Below are 24,911 nucleotides of genomic sequence, written 5' to 3' on the forward strand. Positions count from 1 at the left end.
ATACAATAAGAGAACTAGGATATATAATTTTTTCTTTACACTTTGGACAAGACAGTACTACCTGTCTGTCCACAGGGCAAGAACAGCTGGTCATCAAGTTTTTTTGGCCCAGAATGACTTTCACTGACTTTAACTAACTTTACAGCAGCAGGGAATATATCCCTTTTCTTTTAGTTAATGCAATTACATTAGGACTCATTATTGACAATTATGGTGACTGTTAAAAGTTTCCCCTTTCTTTGTCCACTCCCCCACCAACTTAAAATCTGCTCCAATATAGTCACAAATTAATGTCTAATTAGCCATCAAGCAGAGCTGATCTTCCCCACAGAGCATTGCTGCTTACAGAAAAACTGAGAAATAGAAGAATGTAGCGGATATTTCATCATCTGCCTCCAAGGGGAACCATAACCAAAGAGCAGCCAATTACCCCAATACAGCTGCAAAGTTTAATCAATGTAGAAACCAAATATCTCATTAGCTGTCCCTTGCAATAACGGAAGATGTTCCCACTGATTCATATGACACGAATGTTACATTTTCAAAAGATCCATTGGTGATATGAAAGAGCAAAGATTCCCTTCATCTTCACATCCTGGCCAAGTCCTGATCTTCATCTTTCCTTTTCTGGCATGAGAAAAGAGGTAAGAGGAGGATGCCTCGGACAGCATGGCATGTGTCTGACAAGCCACAAATTGCACACACCTGCACACAAGGCAATCTGTCACACCCAGCCCCACGACGCTGCATTCATATCCAGAGGGGAAAACCACACCAAACACCATCTCCCACCAGGCACAAGAAAGCGCAGAGCTGAAGGTGATTTTACTTCTTTCAACACTTGTGGTGAGTCTGGCAGTGACATACCGTGTCCAGCATGGGAGGCAGTAGCTTAGGAATCTGAGATGCCCCAAAAAAGCAGAAAACAGATGAAAAGGAGACACGAAGAGAACTCACTTGGTTTCATCTATGAAGGAGATTGAGTAGCTCGATGGCAATAACTAAACAGTTTCACAGAATGAAAACGCCAGATACCACAAGACTGTCCAATCTAGCAAAACAGAAAAAAAACACACAGCAGTCGGGAAGCCAAAGCTAGGGAAATTCCATTTAGAAATAACAGAGATACTAATTTCTGTGTAATACTGCTGGCAATTAAATGTTAAAACAAACTTCCAAGATTTCTCCCCCCCTTGATGTCTGTGGCTCAAGGCTGGATGCCTTTGGTCTCCCTGGGTGACCAGGCAAAGCTTTATGATCTGCATGAGGCAGAAGGGCACAGCTGACAATTTAATGGCTCTGCCTGGCCCCCACCTCGGCAGAGGTGAGAAAGAAACAGCTCTGCCAGTCCATAAAGATCTACTGACATCACTCTGTGTTTGCACCAGTTTAACTGGAAATTAAATTTACATGAACAAACTCTATCCCACACAAGACTGCATATTGTGACAGTTAAATAAAGAGCTTTTTAAAAGGCACACGTCTCAGGCAATTTAAATCAAAAAAGATAGGTTTTGTTAAAGCTACCAATTTCAGAAAATTAAGGTTGACTAAAACTGTTTTTAAAAACTCCTTTTGGAATTTAATCACATATTGGAAACCCATATGCAGCTGTTTGTGTCACCTGCAAAAAGACTGTATAAAACATAAGCATATGCTTAATTTTACACGTGTGCTTAAGTTCTATCAACTTTAATGAAGTTTAAGCATACAGCCAAGCTTCTCTGAATTTGAGAAAGCATTTCTGAGCATGGGCTGTGAAGCTATTAGGAAATCACTAATGAGAAAAAAGTAAAATTAAAACTGGCTGGTCAATTTTCAGAGCCTGAGTAAGCACTAAGTCCAGAAATTAAACATATAACATATTTCTCAGTTTGTTTGCTTGTTTTGCTGTAATAGAAGGGGTGAGTGCCAAAATGTTTGCAAGGATTCCCAGAGAACCTGGCAAAATGTCAGCAAAATGGATGTGTAAAACTACATGAAAGTCAATGGCTTGGGTTTGGCTTCTGAGGAAATGAATCATTGTAAAATTCTACTGTATGTCTCAAAGCTGAGAAGGGGAAAATCTGGACTCTGCCTCAGTCTGCACGTTTTTGGGGTGGTCAGTGGCTGCAGTTCATGGGGCAGGCAGGGCTCAGCTGGGCAAACCCCACAGTCTGACTCACTGAAGAAGGTTCTTGCCTTCACAAAATTTGCAATCTCATTTTCCAAACCATTAGACTCACTTCTACATTCCCTTCAAGGCTGTGTGTCAGGTATTGGATTTGGCTGGCTGACCATGGGTCATTTCTTTTTTACCAACAATTGTCTTGTTCGGACACCCTACATTCTACACATCTCCTAAGTGGGAACACTTAGGAGTGAAGAAAAGGGACACCCAAATCACACAGAAAGCTGAACAATAATTTGTGCTGGCCTAAAATGGAATCCACTGTGCAGATCCCTCCTAGGTGAGCTCTGAAGTTTGATATTGTCCGCATACAGATAAATGAACGTGAAGTGATGTCTTTCAATTAGAATTCACGCTTCAGAAAAGCACACATCAGACCTCAGGAAAACAGCATTTAACTGTAATTCTGCTGGGGTCAACACACCACAGAAGCCAAACTCCTGCACTGAAAGTGTGTTCCTTACCTAGGTGTCTCCCCTGAGCTCAGAACTGACCACAGCTGCTCCCTGAAGGCAGCCCCACCACCATCCATGGGTATCTGCAGCCCTCAGCAGGGGCATCTTCAGGAACACACAGAGGGGACTGCAGGGCTGAACTGGAGGAGTTTGCAGGGACAGAGACAGGGGAGGAAGGGGCAGGCAACCCAGGAGCTGGGGAGGAAGGCCAGACCTTTAACATGACATGAGGCAGTTTCCATGGCAAAAGAGAAATGTGGAGATGGAGAGGGAAGGAGCTGTGCCTCAGGACTGCTGCATGACAGGAGTTTGTAAAGCACCTTTGTTGCTTATTGGCTTCAGCAACACTTGGGAGTTGCTACAGCTTTCCCAAATGTTTACATTTTACTTCTCTCACCATTAAAACCAATACTAAAGCAGTCACATGATGTTTTCCAGATGCTTTTCCTTACCTGTTGTGTGTTCAAGCTAATCAACATCCTGCATTTTAATCAGCAAATCAAACTGGAAAATACAATTGTGGAGAACAGTCCTTCAAAGATGGGAGTTTTATGGCAGCAGACACTTAAAATCATGTCTGGAACAAATTCCTTCACCTCTGGCTGCAACATTTCTCACTGGTATTTCTACCATCTTCCAGCTTGCTCACTGTGCCACACACTCCCCACAGAGGCAACATTTTCTAACAACAAAACCACCCTTCATGGCAGCTGAAGCTGTTTTTCACCAGTGATGGAAACTGAAAAACAGAGACAGGAACCTGCATTTCAGCCACTTCCATTCTTGGAAATTAGATGCTCTCACAACTTCTCCACATCCACATCTCATTGCTGCCAGATAAAATTTTCATCAAAAATAGGATGAAGTTTGCCCTACTCTTTGAAAAACTCCAGGGCTCTAAAACCAAATTTAGGCCACAACTGGATTCCCCAAGCACTAGAGTTCTATTTCCTTTTATCTTGTTTGACCAAAGCTCCTTTTACACTGCACAGCACCAGAGTACTTAAAGCACCAGACCCACGGTGGGAACCTGACTCTGCTCTGTCACATTCCAGACTACCACTATGCCCAAGATGCACGGAAAGACTGACTTTCTAAACCACCTTTTCCAATCCCAGCCAGCTTCAAAAAGAGGCATAATAATTTGTCTGCTGCAGTTTTTAGCATTCTTTCTTGTTACTGACAGTCTGTTTTAGTCTTGCTGCTGCATTATAGTTTCCTAATGCAACACAGGCTAACCAGGATCTGAGACAAGAGCAACCTGTCTTGCAAGAGATTTTCCTAGGACCTGTTAACCCAACAGCAGACTTGAATAGCACTCAGATATGGGAAGAATGGAAACTTCTCCTGCATAGGTCATGTTATCTCACTCTGTCACATCACACAGCTCATGCTTTGATAGAATTCCCACATCTTCATTATCTTTTTATTTTCCCTCTGCTTAAATAATTCTACCTTAGATACAATGATGTATTTGCTTGCTTTTGGTCTGTCACCAGCCATGTTGTGACAGAATAAAACTGCCTGCTTTTTCTGCATGCTCTCCATGCCTCCACTATTACTTTCCACATTCATGTCTCTATTACTCATGGGTATAATCCAGGTTACAGATTAAGCTCTCTGCAGGTGCCAGCTGTGGCTGACTCCATCATTTGCAGTGTGTCCCTCAGAGATGTGTTCACAGGACCAAAGAGATGCCCACCAGGGTTTGTAGTCTTGGGCACAGCACTGGGGGAGCCCAGGCTTCTGTCTGGATCCAAACTGGCACATGTGTCTTAACCTGGGATGGATTTACCTTGATCAGCTCTGACCATCATAAGCACCAACATTTCTGACCTTTCTGTTTCCTCTCATGACTTTTTAGTAGGTCCCATACCCATATTTACACATGACCTGTACCAGGCTTTTGCTTTCTTCTGTTCCTTCACCTCATCACCTGCTGCATTGCAGATTACCAAAAGCTGCCCTGTTTCATCTCTGAAAGCATCTCCCAGCCTCAGCACAGAGCTCCCCAGCCAAAGAAGGCACAAGTGTGCAGGTCCTGGCACATCCTGTGTGCTGGGTGACTGTACTAAACAGTAACATAACAAATACATTAAATAACACAGTAATAAGCATGATGACAATAATAAGCACAGTTAACTGTTTGGGTCCTTGCTTACTTTGTAGTCCTTGCTGAGAGGTTCAGCTGTTAAAGGCTGTGCTGCATTATAACATTGCCAAGATATTAATAGCCAGGCAGGGAGATGAATGGCAGGCTCACACTGCACAATTAAAACTTTTCCAGTTTACCCTTTTAGTAAAATTTGTGGTTTATAATAAGCATCTTTGTCTCTTCTGAAGAGAGTAAGAATTGGAAAGTTACATGGATGGGAACAGAGGTTCATTAAAGATTTAAAATAGAAGGTGGTTTGGCATTGTAAAATAAACATGTGTTTAAGATGGGATGCATCAAGAGCTGCCTGAAAGAAGTGCTCGGTGTTCCTTTTCTCTTGTGATCCTGGATCTACTGATCATGCTACCCACAAAAAGGGAGGGAAAAGCAGCAGGGATAAAACGTGCATGCTTGCTTCCAATAATGTGAAAGTCTGCTCTATATCCCCACTCATGATTCATTTCTCATACATATATCTATAGGGTGTAAATATATATATACACATATAAGTAATGCATGCATTTTATCTCTCATGCATCCCAATATTCATCAACATATACAGATGTTATATTACTGAGTTTTTTCACCCTAGAACCAAAATCCCCTTATTATAGAGCAAACACTTACTGACTTGTAGAGACCCAGTGAGCATTTAAACATTCAGAGAACATACATGTTATCTGTTTAAGTTTTTACTTAGAGCACAGCACATTCCTGTTTCTCAAACATATGAGGAAGGCAGAAAGGAAACAGATAAAAAGCATTCCTTCAAAGCCAAGATTTGAGTAAAAGGGTTAACATTACCAGGTAATTTATTTATACTGTTGGACACAGCTTCAATTTAGATAAAAGGCAGATGCTTATCACATGGATTTTAATAAATCAGGTTAGAAGTCACAGTCAGAAATCTGTAAAAGCTGGATCTCATATGGCAAGCAATGCACACAGACTGTGGCATTATTTACAGAGTTTCTGGGAGTTACTGATCCCTCCTGGAGTCAGGCAGCCCTGCCAGCAGCGAGAGCTGCCCTGTGGTACCAACATTCCTTGCCAGCAAGCACCTACAACCAGGCCACTAATCCTGATGATTAACAAAATCTAGCACTAGAGGGAGGCTGAACACATGTTCTGCTCTCTTTGGCCTTTTCAGCTTCTCCACACATTAAAAGGCAGGTGATTTAAAGCAAGCCCAGCACCAGCAGGCAGAGCCCAGCCACTGAACAGGAGATGAGCTATTTAAGGCAGCAATCCCCAATGGCAAAATTCATGCTCTCTCCTCCCCAGCTATTTGCCAAGATGTGCACCCAAAATTCAGAAGTGAGCTTTTAAAAAAACAAAACAAAACAAAACGAAAACAAAAAAAAAAACCAAAAACCAAAACCAATTCCTGTGTCCTGGCTGTTCCTTCAGCCAGTGAGTCAGAGCCCACAGAGGCACCGCCGCCGCTCACGGGGAGCGGAGTCAGACACAAAACACCTGGCAGCCTCTCCCCAGCAAGGATGAGGCTCTCACTCCTATCAACACATTCCCACCTTCTCCCAGCTCCCAGGAGCAGTGAGACAGGTCAGGAACAGCCTCACAGAGGAAGGCACGCACGCCTCCAGAACACGCTGCAGCTTCTCCCCTTCCAAAACTCCTTGGCAAGAGGAACTCGAGCCCTTTGGCTGATTTTCTGCACATCACAACAGGACAACACCACTGGAGAGTTCAGTAGCTCTGAATGTGGGCATAGTTCCCTGCCCATGTAGCTGCAGCCCTGCAGCCCCTCCAAACATAGATGGTTTTAACAAGAACTGGTATATTAAAATTCTTATGTTGCACTTCATGCAACTATTCAAAGTCCAATTTTTTCCTTCACTTTAACCCCCAACCTAAAGCCACTTCTTCACATCTGCTATGATATATCCCAAATTGTTCCTATGCTCAGGCACTGATGGTGTTTAGTCATTAATTTGCAGTTACTACAGTAATGAGGCTCTGGGATGTAGCAGGCAGAATTGCTCTGGGACACAGGAGATCTCAGTCTTATTTTTAGCCTGCTGCTGGTCAGCCTGATGACCTAGGCAAAGCACTTTCCCTGCTACAGCTTCCTTATCAGGAAGAGAGTGGTATTTCTTTTGTCAAGAGTTTTGTGGCCTGTCAATAAAAGCCATGCTGATAACAGCTGGGGGTTGCTGGGAGAGAGGTGCCATCCCGGCTCAACACAATCCTCTCCTTCCCATGCTGTGGCAGCATCTCAGATGCCAAAAAAAATCAGACCCATCTGCAGATGCAGCACATGCAGGTAATTAGCAGAGATCTCTAAATGGATGTTTGCTCAAGGTGGCCTTTGGCAAGTTGGCAGCTGAGGGTCACATCTGCCTTGAGCCACCCAGATCCTGCCCCAAAATGAAATGCTGGGCTCTGACCCTCCCCTTTAGATAGAACCAGTCATTTCAAAGCCATAGCACCCATGACTCCTGAGACAGCCTTCACAAGGATGGGACATGGGACAGGGACTGGCTTTTCACACAGCTGTGCAGCCCTGCCTGGCTAGGAAGGAAGAAATTACCAGAGCCATGAGTGAGGGTCCCTCTTTGTGAGCAAATAGGGTGCTTGAGAGGCAGCTGATGAGAATTTCTCACTTTGGCTTTCCCTGGCCTGGGCAGATGCCTGTTTTGAAACTAGAAGGCAAAAACATAATAAAAGTCTGCCTCCCTCCCTCCCAGATCTATCTATTTCCCTTTGACAAACAGTGATTTCATTTTTCTTCCCGTCCAAAAATTTTTTTTTTCTTTCTCTTTCAAACTGAGCCCAGGCCAACGTGGCAAAAGGCTCTTTGCTCATGTCCTTATTTGTCAAACACGCCACCACCACGCCCTCAGCACCATTCTGGGAACAAGTCCTTGCCTTCCCCCGCTGCAGCCAAAGGGGAACTTCCCAACACAACTCTCCCCCAGCCCAAACACACTCTTTTAAAAATAAATATTGCCTTTTCTTTCCTATTTTTTTAATTTTCTAAAAAAAAAAGGCATTCCAGTTAATAAGAAAAGTTTCAATTTCCTTCCCCTTTCCTCCCCACAGCCCTGCTGTGAATCCAAATATGACAGATCTAGATGGGAAAACAGAAATTACAAGAAAATGCCAGATCTATCACTAAGGTATTTTATGATCCAGCCCTCCTCTAATTTCCATCAGAGCATAAGTCAGATACTAAAGTACCTTTTTGGATCTGATCCTAAGTGGCCAGTTCCACTGTCCAAATAGAGATCCAGAGATAAACAGGTCTATGAAAACTGGGTATTATTTTAACTGCTGCTCTTAAGCTACAGCCTAAACTGCAATAAGCAGTGCAGCTTTCAGCCCTCTGGTAACAGTAACACACAAACTGATAATAAACTAAACATTTATCCTGCTGTCCTCATCAACTTAACACCTAGTATAAAAAGCTTTACCTGGAGCCCCACAGCACACATACTTCATAAGATGTCATCAGCTCTGCACTATCCAGAGAGAAATTTCTGGTGTAAAATGGCTGATTTGATGGAACAGAGGAATTTCAAACTCTGGAGTAGATCTGGAGGGCTCTCACCAGGTCCACAGGGGCCAAACCACCCAGAGAGCAGCCTCAGGTCTGGGCAATGCTCAGGAACTGAGTCTGCTGCTCCGGTGCTTACATTTAGCAATGGGGAAACTGAGGCATGGAAATTAAATGTTCTGGCATTGGAGAGCAAAATCAGCCTCTTGCAGCCCAATACAACACATGTTCACAAGCTCCCTGATTCATGACAACCATGTCCTCACAGCAGAAGGAACACAGTCACCATTTGTTCCGTTTCTTTAGCACAAGAACGCCTGTCCAGAGTTGAGAAAATTACTGTGTTTGATGCACAAAGGCATTGGGCAGCTTTCTCCAGCACCACCTGCCCTTTCCCTCCTCTCTTGGGCTTTACATCTTGCTTCAGCATGACTTTGGCTGCTCCTGAAAGATAAGGAGCTGATCTTGCAACACAAAACCCTGCTGGCTCCTGACTTTAGCCTGCTCCTGATCTCCTACAGAAAATGGAAGGGAAAAGGGAGAGGAATAGGTGACCTCTCTGATCTCAGATGAAAGACAGGGAAAGGCAGGGAGCTCTGTGTGCTGCATGAGAGTGCATTTGGGATGGCGACAGGCAGGACTGCTCAGGTACAGCTGCTAGGCTCCCCTTCCACTGAGCAGGATTCCATGCAAAGGAATCCTGCTCTAAGCAAGCTCTTGCTAAAAACCAACACTGAACTCAGCTCCAGTCCCAGTTCTATAAAGCCAGAGAGAAAGGGTGTGACAAACAGCAATCCCATGAGTTCAGAGGGAAGAGCTGTCCTGCTGAGTGGCTCTACCAAGGGGCACAGCCCCGTGACAGCCTCGAGTGGCTCAGGGACACTTCTGGAGCCATGGCAGGAGCGAGGTCCTTTCAATAAACACACCAGGCCCTCTCCTTGGGCAAAGGGGGAAGCCTGACCCTGGGGAATCCTGTGGGGCACCACGGCCCCTTCCTGCTGCCCAGGCTGCTCCATGCAGGCAGTGCCTGCCTCTGCCAGGAGCTGCTGCTCCACGGCTTCCCAGGGCTCTGGAAGCTCCCTGCTCCCACAGGGGCCACTCTTCTCAGAGAGATAAAAGACAGAACAACACTTGCTGGGGAATTACTTCATTCCCCCAAGGCTGGGAAAAGCCATGCTCTGCACTTGGCAATGTCCCTGACTGCTGCAGCCTTTCCTGGCAAGGGAGAACACAATCCCCATTAACCCCTTCCTGCTCAAAGGCTGCTTCCAACACTGTGCCCATTGAAGGAAAGGCTGAGGCTTTGCCATCCCAGTAAGCCCATGAGGGAGGGGAATGTTTTGTTTTTCCCAAGGCACAAAGCAGGCAAAGTGAGTCTAGAGTTGGTGAGAGGGTCAGAAACTAAGCCAGGTCCTTTGAATTCTGTTTAATGCTTGCCTGCTGGCCTACTCTCATGTTCAAACCCACCAAGGGATACAGGGCTGCCACAATTCTTCCAGGGCCATCAAGGGCAGCCCCATGTGTGTGGATATGTGGTTACACAAGTCCCAACAGCCTCAAACCTAGACCATGCTCTCTTTGTTCTCACTACTTCTTATAGAAGGCTCTTCCAGATCTTTGGAGCCCCAGAGCTTAGAAAATTTCTAAACACCAACACAGAGGTACTTCTGGCAAGCTCAGGCTCTCCTGTTCCTGCACAAACACCCACACAGAGCTGAAATGCAGGTTTATTCCCCAAGTGTATTTCAAATTTGCAAGCAGACCCATCCTCAGCCTTCCTTTTGCTCAGCTAACAAGACACTGGGAAGATCAGCTCCTCAATCCTTGACCACTTTGACTGCCTTGTTCCAGAAGTCTGAATGCATTTCTCCAGAATGTGCCTGAGCAAACACAAACCTGGCACTCCAGGCAAACCTACAATACCTGCACAAAAGTGTTCATATCTTGTAAAGGTGTTCAAGGCCCGTCCATATTCACTTTGGACATGCCATCATCACCTGATGCATCTTAGAAGTTGCATTTTCATCCAGGTGGCCAATCTAGAAGATCCAAGCCAGCAAAAAGAGGGTGAAAAGGGTCTCGATTACATCACTGTAGCCTGGGCCAGGGCTTATTTGCTTCACTTAATTTTAGGCATCTAAACAAAGCACTTTCAGGATCAGATTACTGCCCTAAAGTCTCTCCACAGTCCATGGAAGGAGAGGGCCATTCCAGAAAACAATTCATTCTGGGAAGGTTCCACTCCCATCCGCCATCACAACAACATAAGGCAATCAGTCTCCTAATTCAAGCCGGATGGGAAAAATCCTTTAATAGCCCAGCAAGTTTTGAATGGAAATACTCCCTGCTTGGGAAACACAGCTTGCTAAAGCTGACTTCTTTATTCCTGACCCATGATTTTTAACCAGAACTTCGCCACCTCATTGTAATATCATTCATTCATTTCCACAATTTCTGGATCAGTTCTGCACAAATGACAAAATTCTTGTCTTCTTACCTGTACATTGTAAGAAACATCATCCAGAGGGGGTGGGGGGGGAAAGGCACCTTGTGATGATGTGATGCTCCCAAGGTCATCCACAGGAGGGGGAGGGGGAGGAAGGAAGTCCCCTAGGAGAGAGAATGGGAGAATTTAAACTCAGCAGCATGTCTCCACATCATGACGTGGATGATCAGGAGGAACTCCACAATACTCTTAGCTCTGCCCATCGGTTTTGTGGCACAGGACAGAACACATTATTTGACCATTAAATGCTCAGCTTCACCCCTCACTGCTTCAGGAAATGGCTACACAGCTCAGTAACACTGGCAGATGGCTTAGGGGTGCTCAGATTCCACAGCAAAAGGTGATGTGCCACAAAGCCTCAAGGCACCAACAAGCAGCTCCACAGATCCGAGTCACATCTCAAACCTAGCCCAGGCAACCACAGAACTTGCACTAATGAACAGCCTGTGTCTAACCTTGCAATGGACCCCATCCAATTCACCTCCCTCATGTGCTAAACTATGCCAGATCCTCTTGATCCCTACAAAGACAGCATCAAGAGCTGTCCAAAAGCAGGGATTCCCTGCTGCAGAAAGCACACAGAGAGCTGGAGCCCAGAATCCAGGCCAGCCCATCTCCTGCAGCCCTGCTGCTGGCAGGCAGATACACTCTTTGCATTTTCCTCTTCTTATAGGGACTTCATAGCTTCATGTAAAGAACTGCTGAGAAGATCACGGGCTCTTCTCAGCCACGTGATGGGCCAGGTGCAAGCACACATGAATCCACCTCCCTAACTCTAGATTTTTACAAGGGGGCTGATGTACAAAATTTCTAGAATACAACTTGCTCATGTTTATCTTCCAGAAGTGCCGATGGGAAGACAAAGCAGCAAATACTGGCTGTGAAGCCATCCAGCTTGGCATAGAGATGGGAGGTGGGAGCAGAGAGAAGGTCTCCTTGAGAATTTCATGGGATGTGGAACCAGAAAGGAAAAAAAATCAAGGACAGAGCAGCACAGGCTGCAGGAGCAGGACAGCAAGCTCTGAAAGCACCTCCTAATGGTGGAAAAGGAGCATTTGCCATTAGCACTGGATTTGTCTCCAGGGAAGGCAGCTGCCTGCAATTTGGACCACTTTTGTATGTTTTTATTTCTTCCTATGAAGATTGATGCTGCAAGTAGAGCTGTTTGCTGTTGGCTCTTGTGTGTGCAGCATCTGGGATGGAAGGTTTCAGATTAATAAAAGTGTGATATCTCACATATATAGGAACTGTTGCTTTTGGAAGGAAATACGAGCTCCCTGCTTGACCCTCCAGATCTCCATGCAGCATCCCACTGTGTCCAGGCCAGAGGCCTCAGCAGCACCCCTAAATGCCAAGGAGCAGCTCCAAACCACTCAGGAAGGGCTGAGCCAAACCCCTGTGACCTGCAGCCTTCTGGGCCACCTGTGCCAGGTTTGAAGCCCTAGGCTCAGCCCAGAGCAGGCACGGGCATCAGCTGGGCAGCACGGCCAGCAAAACACTTTCAAGCTCTCTGCCATGGGAAGCAGATGGGTCTGAAGCCCTCGAAAGTTTTACTCTTCTGTTTTGAATTACTCTTGAAAGACACAAACTTCCCCTAGGACTTTCAGAGATGTTATTTAACAGGAAAGTAATTTCTTCCCATTTTACCCAAAATGAGCATGGATGGGACTCAAAAACCCCTTCTGAATCCCTAAGAAAGTATTGTCCTAAATACAGATGCTCAAAGACAGCTCAGAAACAACAGACTGAAAACTAATTTAAGACAATCATGTTGCTCCAATACATAAAATCCCATGAAACCCACTGGTTCATGCTATTATAGAGTTCAGAATTGATTTTTAAAAAAATTATGTCCAATAATATCTGCAGTATCTTCCTCATTGCCTGATAATTAATCCAATCTTTTATTTCAAATAATGTGAAATACAATACCAAATAAAAAGAAAAGAGATTTTGAAATTAATATCTTAGGGGTTAGTTCTAAAAAACACTGGGATATTTGAGTGCTTCTTAAACTTTTCTCCTTTGCTCTGTAAATGACCCTCCAACCAGCCAACATGATTTTGCAAACAAATCCAACTCCAGTGAACAAAGACTTCTCAAGATTATGCTTTAGATGATGTTTTTCAGTCAGTCCTGGCTCCGATGCCTAAGACTGATCTCCCTGCACAGCACATTAGTCAGACGCTCTTGCTTTATTACAATCCTTCAAAACACCTAAGGAAAATCAAGGTAGAGAATGTGCTGGAGGAGATGAGACAGGGAAAGGGCCAGGTTTTCTGCATAATCAGGAGCCTGTATCTAACAATAACCATTAGAAGAAACATAAACAAAATACCATTTTTGCCCCTTTGGAAGACCCACTCCTGTTGAAAGAAAAAAAAAAAACATTGGCAGGATTTTTCAGAAAAGGAGCAAAGGACAAGAGCTCTCTCCTAGAGTTTGGAAGAAAACACTTCTTTGCAGTAGGAGACAGCTGGCTCCACCACATCCCAGCCCAGCTCTGCTGTCTCCATCCTGTGTTAGATAAGCTGCTGGCTCCACTCTCCCCACTAGTGGGAAGGTTTTTAGACTGGGAAGCAGAGAGCAGATGCCTGATGAACTGGGGGGACCTTGCAGATGTTTGGCCTTTTCCTGGTCCTCTGTGAACAGATGGACCTTTCTCCTTCACAGCTTTAGTTATTTATTCTGCCACTGCGCCTTCCTCTTTCCCACACAGCCACAGGACCCAGTGCTGTTCCCACTGCACTCACAGGAGAATATTCCCTTGGATGCAGAAGGGAAAGTTGTCCCTGCACTATTATTATTATTATTGGCACTGCTGGAAGTCTCCCTCCGGCAGAGAGGGAAGTATGCAATGACCAAAATCTGTGTCCTCAGCAGCATAATGATTTTAGATGATGTGGGGAAGAAACATGTCTAGGTTTGAGGGAGCCAAAGAGGAAAAGTGCCTGAAAGCCAGCTGACACTCCCTTCAGGCACACTGTCCCTACAGTGCACCTTTGTCTTCTCTCACCCCCAGAGCTTTGCAAGTCAGATTTCGCTTACTCAGAGCCAGACAAGCCGTGGGAGGAGGCAGGGAAGTCCATGTCCAGGCAGAGCACATCACTGCCAGCCACTGCTGACCACCTTCAGTGTCACAGAGCGAGGTGGGAGCCACCTGGGCAAGGGACTGTCCCTGGTCTGCACACCAGCAGCCACATCAGAATGGGGCACTGGGGTTACCAGTTACCCATGGGCAGGTGGAGGACACATCCCACCCTGAGCACTCACCCCCTCCTGACTGATTTAACCATGTTGGCCCTCTGTGAATAAGGAATAAGATGGGCAAAAGGCTCATTAATATTGATTATTGTTCAGCACCAAGACCAGCATTTTGATTGACTTTCACCTGACATCATCCTGAACACTTGGATGTATTCCAGGTTGTGAGAGTGACTGCACTGAGTTCTGTCAACAGAGAGGTATCAAGGCACCTCCAGAAAGCAATCTGTACTTCAAGGCAGGCAAAGAGACTTGCCTTCCAATGGCAAATCTCTCCATGGAGGTAGGAAATCACACCAAGACACAAACTGCCTCCAGCTCTTACAATGAGAAATCTCCACCTGTTACCATATGTTTAAAAAGAGAAAATAAACAGTCCTTGTTGCACCAGCTACTCATTCCCCCTTCATACAGCTGTGCAGACCATGAGTCAACCTACGAAGGAGCTGTGCAGTGAGACACATGCCCAGCTCGGTTATTTCAGATGCAGCGGCGCAACGTGCTGTGAAACCACAGCCCTGAGTTCTTCCCTCAGCACCCGTGCAGCTCCTGCACTGCAGCATCACCCAATGCAGCCAGCAGGGATGGGACTGCCAGCCTGGTAATAAAAACCCCACCCTCGGGCCCACCCTGAGCAAGAGAAAATTGTATGGTGTAAATACAAGTAATTAGGCAGAAATTAGTTGAGTCCATCGTGGTTATGGTGGGAAGCAATAGCAGAGCCACTGGCAGAAGTGATGCCTCCCAGCCCCAGTCTGGCTTCTGGCTTCAATCAAATCTGTGCCACTGTAGTTGCACTTGCAAGGTTTTACCCCTCTCCACCCCAAAATTTCCCCTCTTACACATTCTAAGGAGCTTCACCGTTACACTTTTAAGTACACAAATATAAAATTGTTCAAAGCCCTAACAGACACGTACATCAGCACAAACCTGTCAGGGTGAATATAAACTCACAAAATCTTTGCCACTGGCTGCCTGACGCCTTCTGGGTACAAGTACGAGCTAAGAAAAACATCCTGCCTCATACAGCAAACACCATTCTCACTTACAGGCTAACCTTTAAAATTTTAAGTGCACTTCATTTTTTGCTGGATCAAGCTCATGTCTCAAGTCTTTGTTTTCAGGAGATATATCTGCCAGCCAACAAATGAACTGTAGCACAGTAACTGCCTCCCCCCCTTGACAGACACAGTAGTTTATACATGAAGATTTGCGGCTTTGAAACTTCTAGACTAGAAGAAGGGCTCACATGTTCAGTAAGAGAGATACTTTGGGGGGAAAAAACAGAGAAACATGAAAAAGCAAAGCACCGTAATTTTCAGGGAAACAATAAGTTAATGAAACCTATTAAACAAAAAAAATGGGTTTACACTGGTCTTCCCAGACTTCTGACTGACATCTGATGACGATATATGTCAGATGCTGATTTCAATTTTCTCCTTTCGAGCAAAAATAATCCTTTCTGACTATAATCTTGATAATTTCTGATTCTGAAGCTGGTTCAGAATCAGTTTGAATCACCTGAGAAACACAGCTCAGCCCTGACTCAGAGACCAGACTAAGGATAGTGATGGAGTGAACCCCACTGATGTGTTTCCATTCTGATCCAGACTCCATTTGGCAAAGTACTGAGCAGACAGAGGCACTGCTTGGTGAAGTATTTACCTTCTACTGCAGAAAGCCAAAGCTTTTGACATTGAAACAATTGAGATTTGCACCTAAACCCTAATTCATTGAGCACTAGGCTAAAATCCTATTGATGGAGGATACCATGAACCTGCAATCCACAGTGACCACTGCAGGAGCCTGCAGAATATCCCAGTACTACTACACGGTCTGGGAAACTTCCTACTGCAAAGTGACACCACAGGATTTTTATAGAAAACTTCAGCTAGATGTGACCTGGTGCCTCCTAGGTGTGAACATACACTTTACTAAGTTTCCCAAAGTAAACGTTTTCCTGTAGCATCTGTACTTAACACATCACTAGGCAAGAAAAACACATAATTAAAATAATGTTTTGGCCCCAAACATGTTGTGGGGAGTCACTGACACCACGTCAGTGCAGGGGAAACTGTTGCATGATGGCATACCAGCTCCACAATCCACCTAAATATACCACATTGGCCTGTGATTCCTAAAATAAAGCAGCTCGAACAACCCAACGCACTGTTTAAATTACCACTCTTACCAATCACTAATCCTACCATTTGAACTACTTGTGCTAATCAGCTACTGTATTAATAAGCATGAGGAAGAAAAAAAACCCACACTGGCTAATTTCATCCTCAGCATTTAAAAAAGGAATACTGAGTCTGTCAGGTAGTTGCCCTGAAAATTTACTTCACCACCTGCTAGCTGAAATATTGCTTTTATGGATTTACATTGTATTAAAAGGTCACTGGCTGTTTAAGTCTTAAACAGTTTTAATCATTCTAAAAGTCTCTTAACAGTAAGAAAAGGAAGCTCAGAACAAACAGCAGCAGGGATTCTAATTAAAAGGGCCAATTCATCTAATTTTATTTGGGGTTAATTATTCAGGATTCACTCTCTGATGTGTAAGGAATAGCAATTAGTAATTTTAGTGATTTGAGGAACATTGGAGGTGTAATCAGTTAAAATGAGTGAGTGTTTACAACACAAGATGTTGAATTAGTTTCTCCCAGCTGGAGAACAGGAACATTAGTCCCCTACAGTTCAGGACTATGCATCGCAGTCCTGCTTAAAATATTCTCCTTAAATTAAAAAAAAAAAAAAAATCCAAACCCACCACATGCCAACAATCATCTGGTAATTTTGTTTACTACATGGAAAGTCAATAGGAAATGTGTACCATGTCAGGCTTACTCATCCTCACCTCCACCTTCACCCTGCCATCCAACTATTTAAACCCCTGGGATTCACTGGAAACAATTCCCAGCAATTTTCCAATCTGTACAACCCCAGTCAGACTACCACCCTCTTGCCACACTGCCTTTCACCACAGCTGGCTCAGATAATGGAAGAAGCAGCCTGTGAAACTTTGAAATGTTAATTAACCTCAGTGGTTAAATATACAGAGGAAAAATGACCGTGCGATTAGCTTAAAACCTCTAGGTACAATTCCTCCTGCAAATGCAAATCCAAAATAGCTCTGCTGGAATCGCTCTGGACCTCTTCCAGTGCTACTAGAGCCAGAATAAGGTACTAAAGCTTTCAGGAGAAGCAGATGAGACTCTGGTGGGGACAGAGGAGCCACATGGGAGAGTGCCAGCGAGGAGATCCAGCGCTGGCTGCTCTGACATCGGGGCTGAGCTCAGGCAGCAGCTCAAAAGCCATTTTTTACTCCCTCTCAAGAGGTAACTGGGTTTTACCACCACTCAGGCATAGCCAGTGGGACTGGACCCCTTGCAAGTCTGTGCCCACAAGTTTATGACTGTTAAAAGGAGCAGCACAGGCACGCTCTGTCATGCTCACTGCAAGTGGTGCAGCTTTTAATGAGCAGCTTAATTTGGTACAAACAGATGCTGTCTTTAGTGCCCTGTACACAGAGCTTTCACTCCAGCTCTGGTCACCAATGTGGGAAATCCCCTCCACCCCTTCACTCACAACTCACTGACCTCCCTCTCAAAACACCCAAAGGCAGTAATTAGCACGAGGGTAAGGAGATAAGGATTCAGTTCCCCAAATTATGCAAAATCTCAGCTGCTTCACCACAGTGGACACCCCTCATTGTGAAAACAATGGGGTTTTTTTTATGAGATCGTTTCCATTCAGATGGTGGCTGTAGGCACCAAGGTCTATCCTTCCTAGCAAATCCCAGCCAATGCTCCTGCAGCCCCAGTGGTGGCACAGAGGGAGCAGGCAGGTACAGCCCCATGCTGGATTGTCCTCCCACATGCACATCAGCAGAGCTTCCTACACATCAGGCTTACAAAGCCGTCAACAGAAGGCTGCATTTTAATCTTAGTATTATTTTTCCATACAACTGTGAGGCACAGCACTCCATCTAATGTCCTACACCAACCTCTCTGCCGTAGATGTGACCCACAGAAAACGCAATGGTCCTTCACTAAAGCTTAGCGAAGGACTGAAGCTGAACTGTTGCAAGAAACAGTCCATGGAACCTTAAAACTTCAGTAAAAATCTGTGCTAAAATAGAAGGCAGAAGAAGAACCGTAAGATTTAACAAAACAGCTCTAAGCACTCTTCCCTGTCATACACTACTTTTAGGGTATTGGGGATGCCACAACCCCACTGTGTCTCTGCCCACCAGCATGAAAAGCTTTCCCTTGCCTTGTCTGCTATGTTTATTTGTAGAAGTGAGCATGATTTCATCTTACTTGTGCAGCAACTAGTACAATGAGATCTCACTTGCAGCTGCAGCTGCTCAGATCCAATAATGGGGACAAAGTCATTCTGAATGAATTTTTCTTAAAAAATGACAGAAAATAGAGAGATTTCCATGTAAACAAGTGAAAATCAGAGCATTTAAGTCAGAAGAGAAAACCCCGTCTTGGAGAGGAAATGGGCTGCATCCCTACATACCATCCTTCTCCTCTGAGAGTGAAGGGTCCATGAAACATCTCAACAAGGGAAACACCACCTCACTCAGAACAAACTGGAACAGGCTATCTATTTGTTTATTAGATTATGGTGTTGAACTCATTTTTTCATTGCTAAGAGCTTCTGACAAGAGTTGACATATGCATTAATTTATTAGAGGGCTGTTTTGAAGGAGTTGAAAAAAATTAACTACGCTACTGGATTAGGATCTCATTTCCCCTGGCTACTGCTGCAAAGCACAGTGAAAATGAGTCTGTTTATTTGGTCAGCCTTCTCCCCTGAGGTAGCAGACAGGGAAGATGGGGACCATGTCCCTAAGACACAACCTATCTTATCTTCAACCAAACCCTCTCTGTCCCTAGTGATGAAATACAAAACACTGCACAGATCACAAAAAAACATCTCACAGAGCTCTTCACCACCAAGGGACTTCCTCAAGTTTTGGAAGCTGCAGCCAACAGTTTTAAGCAATGCTGGATTTATCTTTGCTTATGCCTGTTTTTGTATTGTTTTCCCATTCTGTGGGCGAGTTGCAATCTGAGCAGACAGAGGAAACCCATGTGCTGCAGCCTTGGCTTGAGCCTCAGAGTCAGCAGTGGCCTGTGCTGCAGAACATCTGGAAGGACTGGATCCATTCTCTTAGCCCAGCATGCAAAGGAGAGGGACAACAAAACCCACTGCCATAAGCAGACCATTCCTGGAGGAGGAGGTCAACCTCCCTTCAGGATGTTCTCTTCACTGAGTCTTCTGCTCCTGGTTTGAAAGACAGGAGCACAACCACCAAGCGGGAAAGGCAAGTGCAGCACTCAGATGAGCTGATCAAACAAATCCCCATGGACTAGTTTTCAAACTGGGTCACTCATCCGCTGGGTCTTCCCATTCTCTTTGCCCCCCCTCCCAATGTCACACTTACAAACATCCAGACTTGGAAGATGAAAGCAAAATGTGTCTTCATCAAATGTATCTCAGTTCACTGTTTACACCAATACAAACAGCACTGGCTTTCTTCCTTCCACTGCAGTTAGTCAGTGCTACTCAGGAGCAGAAAAACATCTAGATTTTCTTTCTGCTATAAAATTAATTGCCTTCTAATTCACTGCTGTAACACTGAATAGTAAATTACATCCTTAATCCCTGAAGATAATTTAAGATAAAATTAAATGTTAGATACCTAGAATTCACCTCTATCATATTTTTTTCAAAATAAATAGCAATGTTGCATATCCAAATTTTAGTGATGGACTTGGCAGTGTTAGGTTAATGGCTGGACTTGATGATTTTGAAGATATTTTCCAACCTAAACTGGTCTATGATTCTAACTCCACAAATAAATGTATAGAAATATATATTTATATGGAATAGTGGTGGTTGGGTTCCTTTTGCTGGTACCTACTAGAAATGTCCCATGTGAACTGGGCTAGAACATGGAACAAAATCAGGATTAAAATCAAAAGAAAATAAAAAAGAAGGAGGGCTGTATCTTATATGCTTGCATGCTCTATATCCTTTCTACTGTATTTCTTGGTAACAAAGAAAGTAGAGAAGAAGACAAATGATGCAGACTTTCTCTTCTTTGACATGAATTGTGCACTGAAACACTGATTCCAAAGCTTTCTGCACCAAAGACCATTTTCCAGTACCCTAGTTACTATTCCCATTTATACTTGCAGTTATTGCCGCAATGTGACAAGAAATGCTTTAAAATTTACACTTTTGCATAATTCAATAAAGTAGCTGGTTAGGGGAAAAAAACACACTAAACTGACCTTTTAGACAAGCAACTACATGCATTTTTCCATATTCCACAAAATCTCCCACCAAGAACCACCCCATTCTTCTGTCCAGTCAGAGCCCAGAGCACTGTGGTGGGGAAAACAAGAGGTGGCAGAGCATCTCCCATCAGGAGCTCGTAAAATGAGCAAGGAGGAGGTGAATAACAGAGGTACACAAAGGTCTTCCCAAGGATGAGAATCCTATTCCCATTCAGGACACTGATGATAATAGAATTCACTCCCTAGAGTGACCCAGGCAGACTGCCTATGCTCAGAATACAAACAGGGATAAACAGAGGCAGCATGGAGCTTGTGCTGGTTTTGGGGGAACGTGGCTCCCATCCTGCATTCCCAGCAGGAATGGCCACCACACTGTAGCTACCCAAGCACACATTTTAACCTTCTGACCATTCTGAGTGAGCAGTCAATAAAACCAGCAGTCTTACAGTAACTCTGCTCAGCATATGGTGCCTCCCTTCCAGAGAAAAAGTATTAGGGTCTGGCATCAGCCCAGAGCAACTGAGAGGGTGCCCTTGCCATGAAACACACCACACCAAAAGCACTACTTGCTGTAGAGAAACCTGGGTGAGATTGCTCCCAGACTGAATTAAAAGTTTTCTATTTAACCGACAGAAAACAAATTACTGAAATATTTGTGGATATTGTTAAAAGGAATAATGCGGAAGAAAATTAAAATCCTCTGCTAAGATTGTGGTTTTGTTTGAAAAGCCAGAGACTTTATTCTTTAAATAAAATGTTGTGGGAAAAAAGGATAACAAATTGTAGTAACATATTGCTACAGTTTCTAGGCTGGTCTTTGGAAATCTTCAGTCTCAGGTTTGGTTTTCCCTCAGAACTGCTACTGGGACAATTTTTGCTAAACAAAAAATTAAATTAGGCTAGGTGGAGAAGCTCTCTAGATTTTCTTTTGTTCTAATTTCTTTTTCAGCTTTGCTACAGGAGAGTGCAAATCTATCCTTCTCAGATTAATGACTGATCTTCATTCTAAATCCTCACTCCAATATTAATAACCTCTCAGAAAACAATTAAGATGGATATATTGTTTGAGTGTGTGCTCAAGGAGGGCGAGAAGAGGATAGATCTTCTCTGATGACAAAAGCCTCTGTCACCCTTGGAGGGCTGCTGATGGCAGTGGTGATGGACGGTGATTATCCACTGTCACATACGCATCTCCTCGTGCTTCCACAGGAAGCAGTGAAGGGAAGGAGAGAGTGCTGAGCAGCACAGGAGAAGAGGGGATGGTCCATCTCACCACCTGGCAGGAACTGCTTTATCAGTGAGCTGGAAAGAGTAGGCCTTTCCCTCCATCAGACAGAAGATGATGCAGGAAGAATGATTTCCAAGTTGACATTATCAGCAAGTGCAAACAGCCAGAGAGACACCAGGAAGGTTCACTGCTTGGAAATTATTTTAATGCACAGAAATGCCCGGTGTGCTGAGGCTTTATGATGAATCATAAAACCTACGTCATTCAGAGTTGCTTATCAGCTCTGAGAATTTTCTAGCCAACGTCTCTATCTTCTTCATGAATCACAGCAAAGACAGAGCCCTGACTCTGTGGGCTACAATTACTCCTTTTGCCTTTTTCCAGCCCCAAGTGAAGCAATGGGAAGGTTGTGGTGCATCTTGCCAATGTGGTGTTTTCACAGTGTAACAAGGGGAAAGCACATTCTCAGCCCCGGCAAGGATGCACACAGAGATATTTAAGGGTGCAGAGTTTTCTTAGAGGATGGTCAGAGGGCTGGCATATCTGCCTACGAAGACAGGCTTAGCTGTTCATCCTGGAGAAGAGGAGGCTCCAAGGAGGCCAAGAACACCTTACAGTCCCCAAAGGGAGCCTACAGGAAGGCTGGGGAGGGATTCTCACAAGGCCATGTAGTGGCAGCACAAAGGGGAATGGCTTTAAACTGAAATAGAGGATATATGGAAGAAATCCTTTCCTGTGAGGGTGGTGAGGCACTGGCACAAATATCCCAGAGAGGTTGTAGACTCCCCATGCCTGGAAGTGTTCCAGACCAGGTTGGATGGGGCTTTGAGCAACCTGGGATATTGGAAGGTGTCCCTGCCTGTGGCAGAGGAGGTGGAATCAGATGTTCTTTAAGGTCCCTTGCAATCCAAACCGTTTGATGATTCTGTGATATGATTCCATGGCCATCTTTGGCATAGAGAGACAAACCTGAGTCACGGCCTGAGTGTTCTCCTAGAGAAGAGCAGAAACACCCTCCTTTGGTGTTTACATGAAACCCTAGAGAAGCAGGTTTTGAAAACTCACACTGCAATTTTGTAATGCATGACTTGCTGCACGCAGTCATCCAAGGTGACTGCTTTATGCAAAAGCAAAGCTTGTTCCTAGAGGATTTAAACAATGACAGTCAGATTTCCCTGATGAAAGACACTCAAGTGAGTAACAATTTCATTTAAAGAGAAAACACAGTATTTTCAGGCACCTGGGCTGTCAAGAAAATAAGAAGCAATTGAGAATGCATTTGAGAATATTCTGAAATTGGCCACTATTTATATTTCTACACATAGGACAAATTAGGTATTTAAAAATACAGGCATGACCTAGCTTTAAAATCCAGTAACCCGTCTGGCCAAAATCTAAATGTGGATGTTGATGACCTTTTAAAGAATAGGACTCTCTACTTTCACAAGACTATGAGATTTACTCCATATCCTTATCAGGCAATACATATCACATCATGTCATGATAATCAGCATCTTGATTGATTAAAATCTTTAATTCCATTGGATTTAGAAGGCTAGTTTGAGACACACTCATACAAAAGACCAAGGCTGGAGCTCATCACAAGCACAGAATGGGACACTGTGACTGCAGCACGGATACCTGCTCCACTCATTCTTCAAAATACTGCAGTTAAAATCATCTAGCCAAGAGAGATACACAAAGGTGTGTGTCAGGTCAGCCAGCAAAACCTTTCAAGGCTCCACAGTCATCATGAGAAAGCAAATAAAAACTACTTTGGCTCTCATTTACTATATATTTAACATTTGCAAGAGAAAAATCAGATGACTGCTTAAAGCTTGGGATAATGCACGCCATATTCAAGCTACTCCTGAGCTTGAAATGTTTAATGTTTTATATGGTTTTGAAATGGTTTAAATTCCCTGATGAATTTTTCATGCCCATACACAATTTAGCCTTTATCAAAAAGATCCCCTTCAATTATGTACTCTGCAGAAATTCTTTGGAAGGATTCTAGACACTTTTTCCCTTTTTTGTTTACTGTTTTCAGTTTGCTACGGTCTGTATAAAACACCCTCACTTGGCTATGCCTACTGAAGTTATCTGCGCTTCAGCTTTTGTGCTGCTCACAGAAAATCTCTCCATGCTCTCTATCTCCATGGCTTTCCCTTAACTGTGGAGAATGGGAAGACAGAGGAGCAATCTGGGATAGTGAAGGGTGAGCCTCTCACTGGGGTGAGGCTGAAGAGCTGCAGACCTTGGGATGGAGGCAGCTCCATGCCGCGCTGCGCCGTGGGGAGCTGCCCGTGGAGAGGGGCATCCTCTGGGCAGCAGAGCGGGCAGCAGGCACGTCACTGCCAGTGCAGGAGAACGAGCCTAATTAGAGCACTGCCATGTGCCAGCTATTCTTGGAGGCAGAACAGCCCCTCAGGAGCTGCTGCAGGAGCGCGAAGCGAGGACAGCCCTCGGACCACGCCAGCCCACGTCAGAGGCATCCCCAGGAACACAAAGCCATCCTCCCCTGCCCTGCAGCCTAAAGATACCACACTGCTGCTGCTCTTGCTCTCTGAACACCTTCCTTATGCTGAGCACACATTCCCCAAGGTTCTGGGAATATTAACATAAGCCACCCACAAATATTATTTTAAAGAAGTGATTCCCAGAGTCCTCCTATTTTTGGAGAAGCATCTTAAAAAAGCTTCCCTAATATACTGGAACAGGCCCCATATTATCTCTTCATGAAAGAAATCCAACTGCTATGCTTCTAAATTCACTGGTAAGCAGTTCAGACTTCCTTTTATATTGTAAGATTTCCTTCCCATAAGACGCAAGATATATTGCCTCAAGGGAAAAACAGCTTTATGAAGAGAAAGCTACGTGTGCCAGAATTGTTCTCTTCCATTATCCGTAACATCCTTTCTCCCTCCCATTGTTTTAATAAAGTTGGTCACCAGAAGAACCTGCAGCAGAAATGCCAATACCCTCAGAAAGTATCTACCTGCCAAAAGCCCCGAAGCACATCTGCCGTTCTGCAGCCTTCTTGATGCTCAGAAAATCTGTTTTCTATGCATGCCACATATGCAGCGCTGATAGAAATGTGACTTTGCTAACAAACTTACTTTTGGCTGTTCCCACCAGAAAAACATTTTGAGGAATGGATGGCTCACCAGTAATCTCCCACCTACATGTATTTTTGTAGCATTTCATCGAATAGAAGGATGAAAAGGGAAAAAAACCCAATCAACAAAAAAAAAAAAAAAAAAAAAAAAAAAAAACAGAGAGAGAGGAAACACATTCAG

The 24,911-nt window shown here is 44.3% G+C and overlaps 1 protein-coding gene across 1 annotated transcript in view; it reads right to left on the reverse strand.

Annotated features, from left to right (window-relative positions):
* The window catches only part of LPP (LIM domain containing preferred translocation partner in lipoma), a 254,599-nt gene that overhangs the window by 158,397 nt on the left and 71,291 nt on the right, over positions 1–24,911 (reverse strand). The window contains exon 4 of the mRNA XM_058812127.1: positions 10,795–10,907. Within this exon, the coding sequence (XP_058668110.1) occupies positions 10,795–10,907 (113 nt within the window). The remainder of the gene's footprint in view (positions 1–10,794; positions 10,908–24,911) is intronic.

Source organism: Ammospiza caudacuta, chromosome 11, assembly GCF_027887145.1.
Source record: "Ammospiza caudacuta isolate bAmmCau1 chromosome 11, bAmmCau1.pri, whole genome shotgun sequence".
In the NCBI taxonomy this organism is placed as follows: domain Eukaryota; kingdom Metazoa; phylum Chordata; class Aves; order Passeriformes; family Passerellidae; genus Ammospiza; species Ammospiza caudacuta.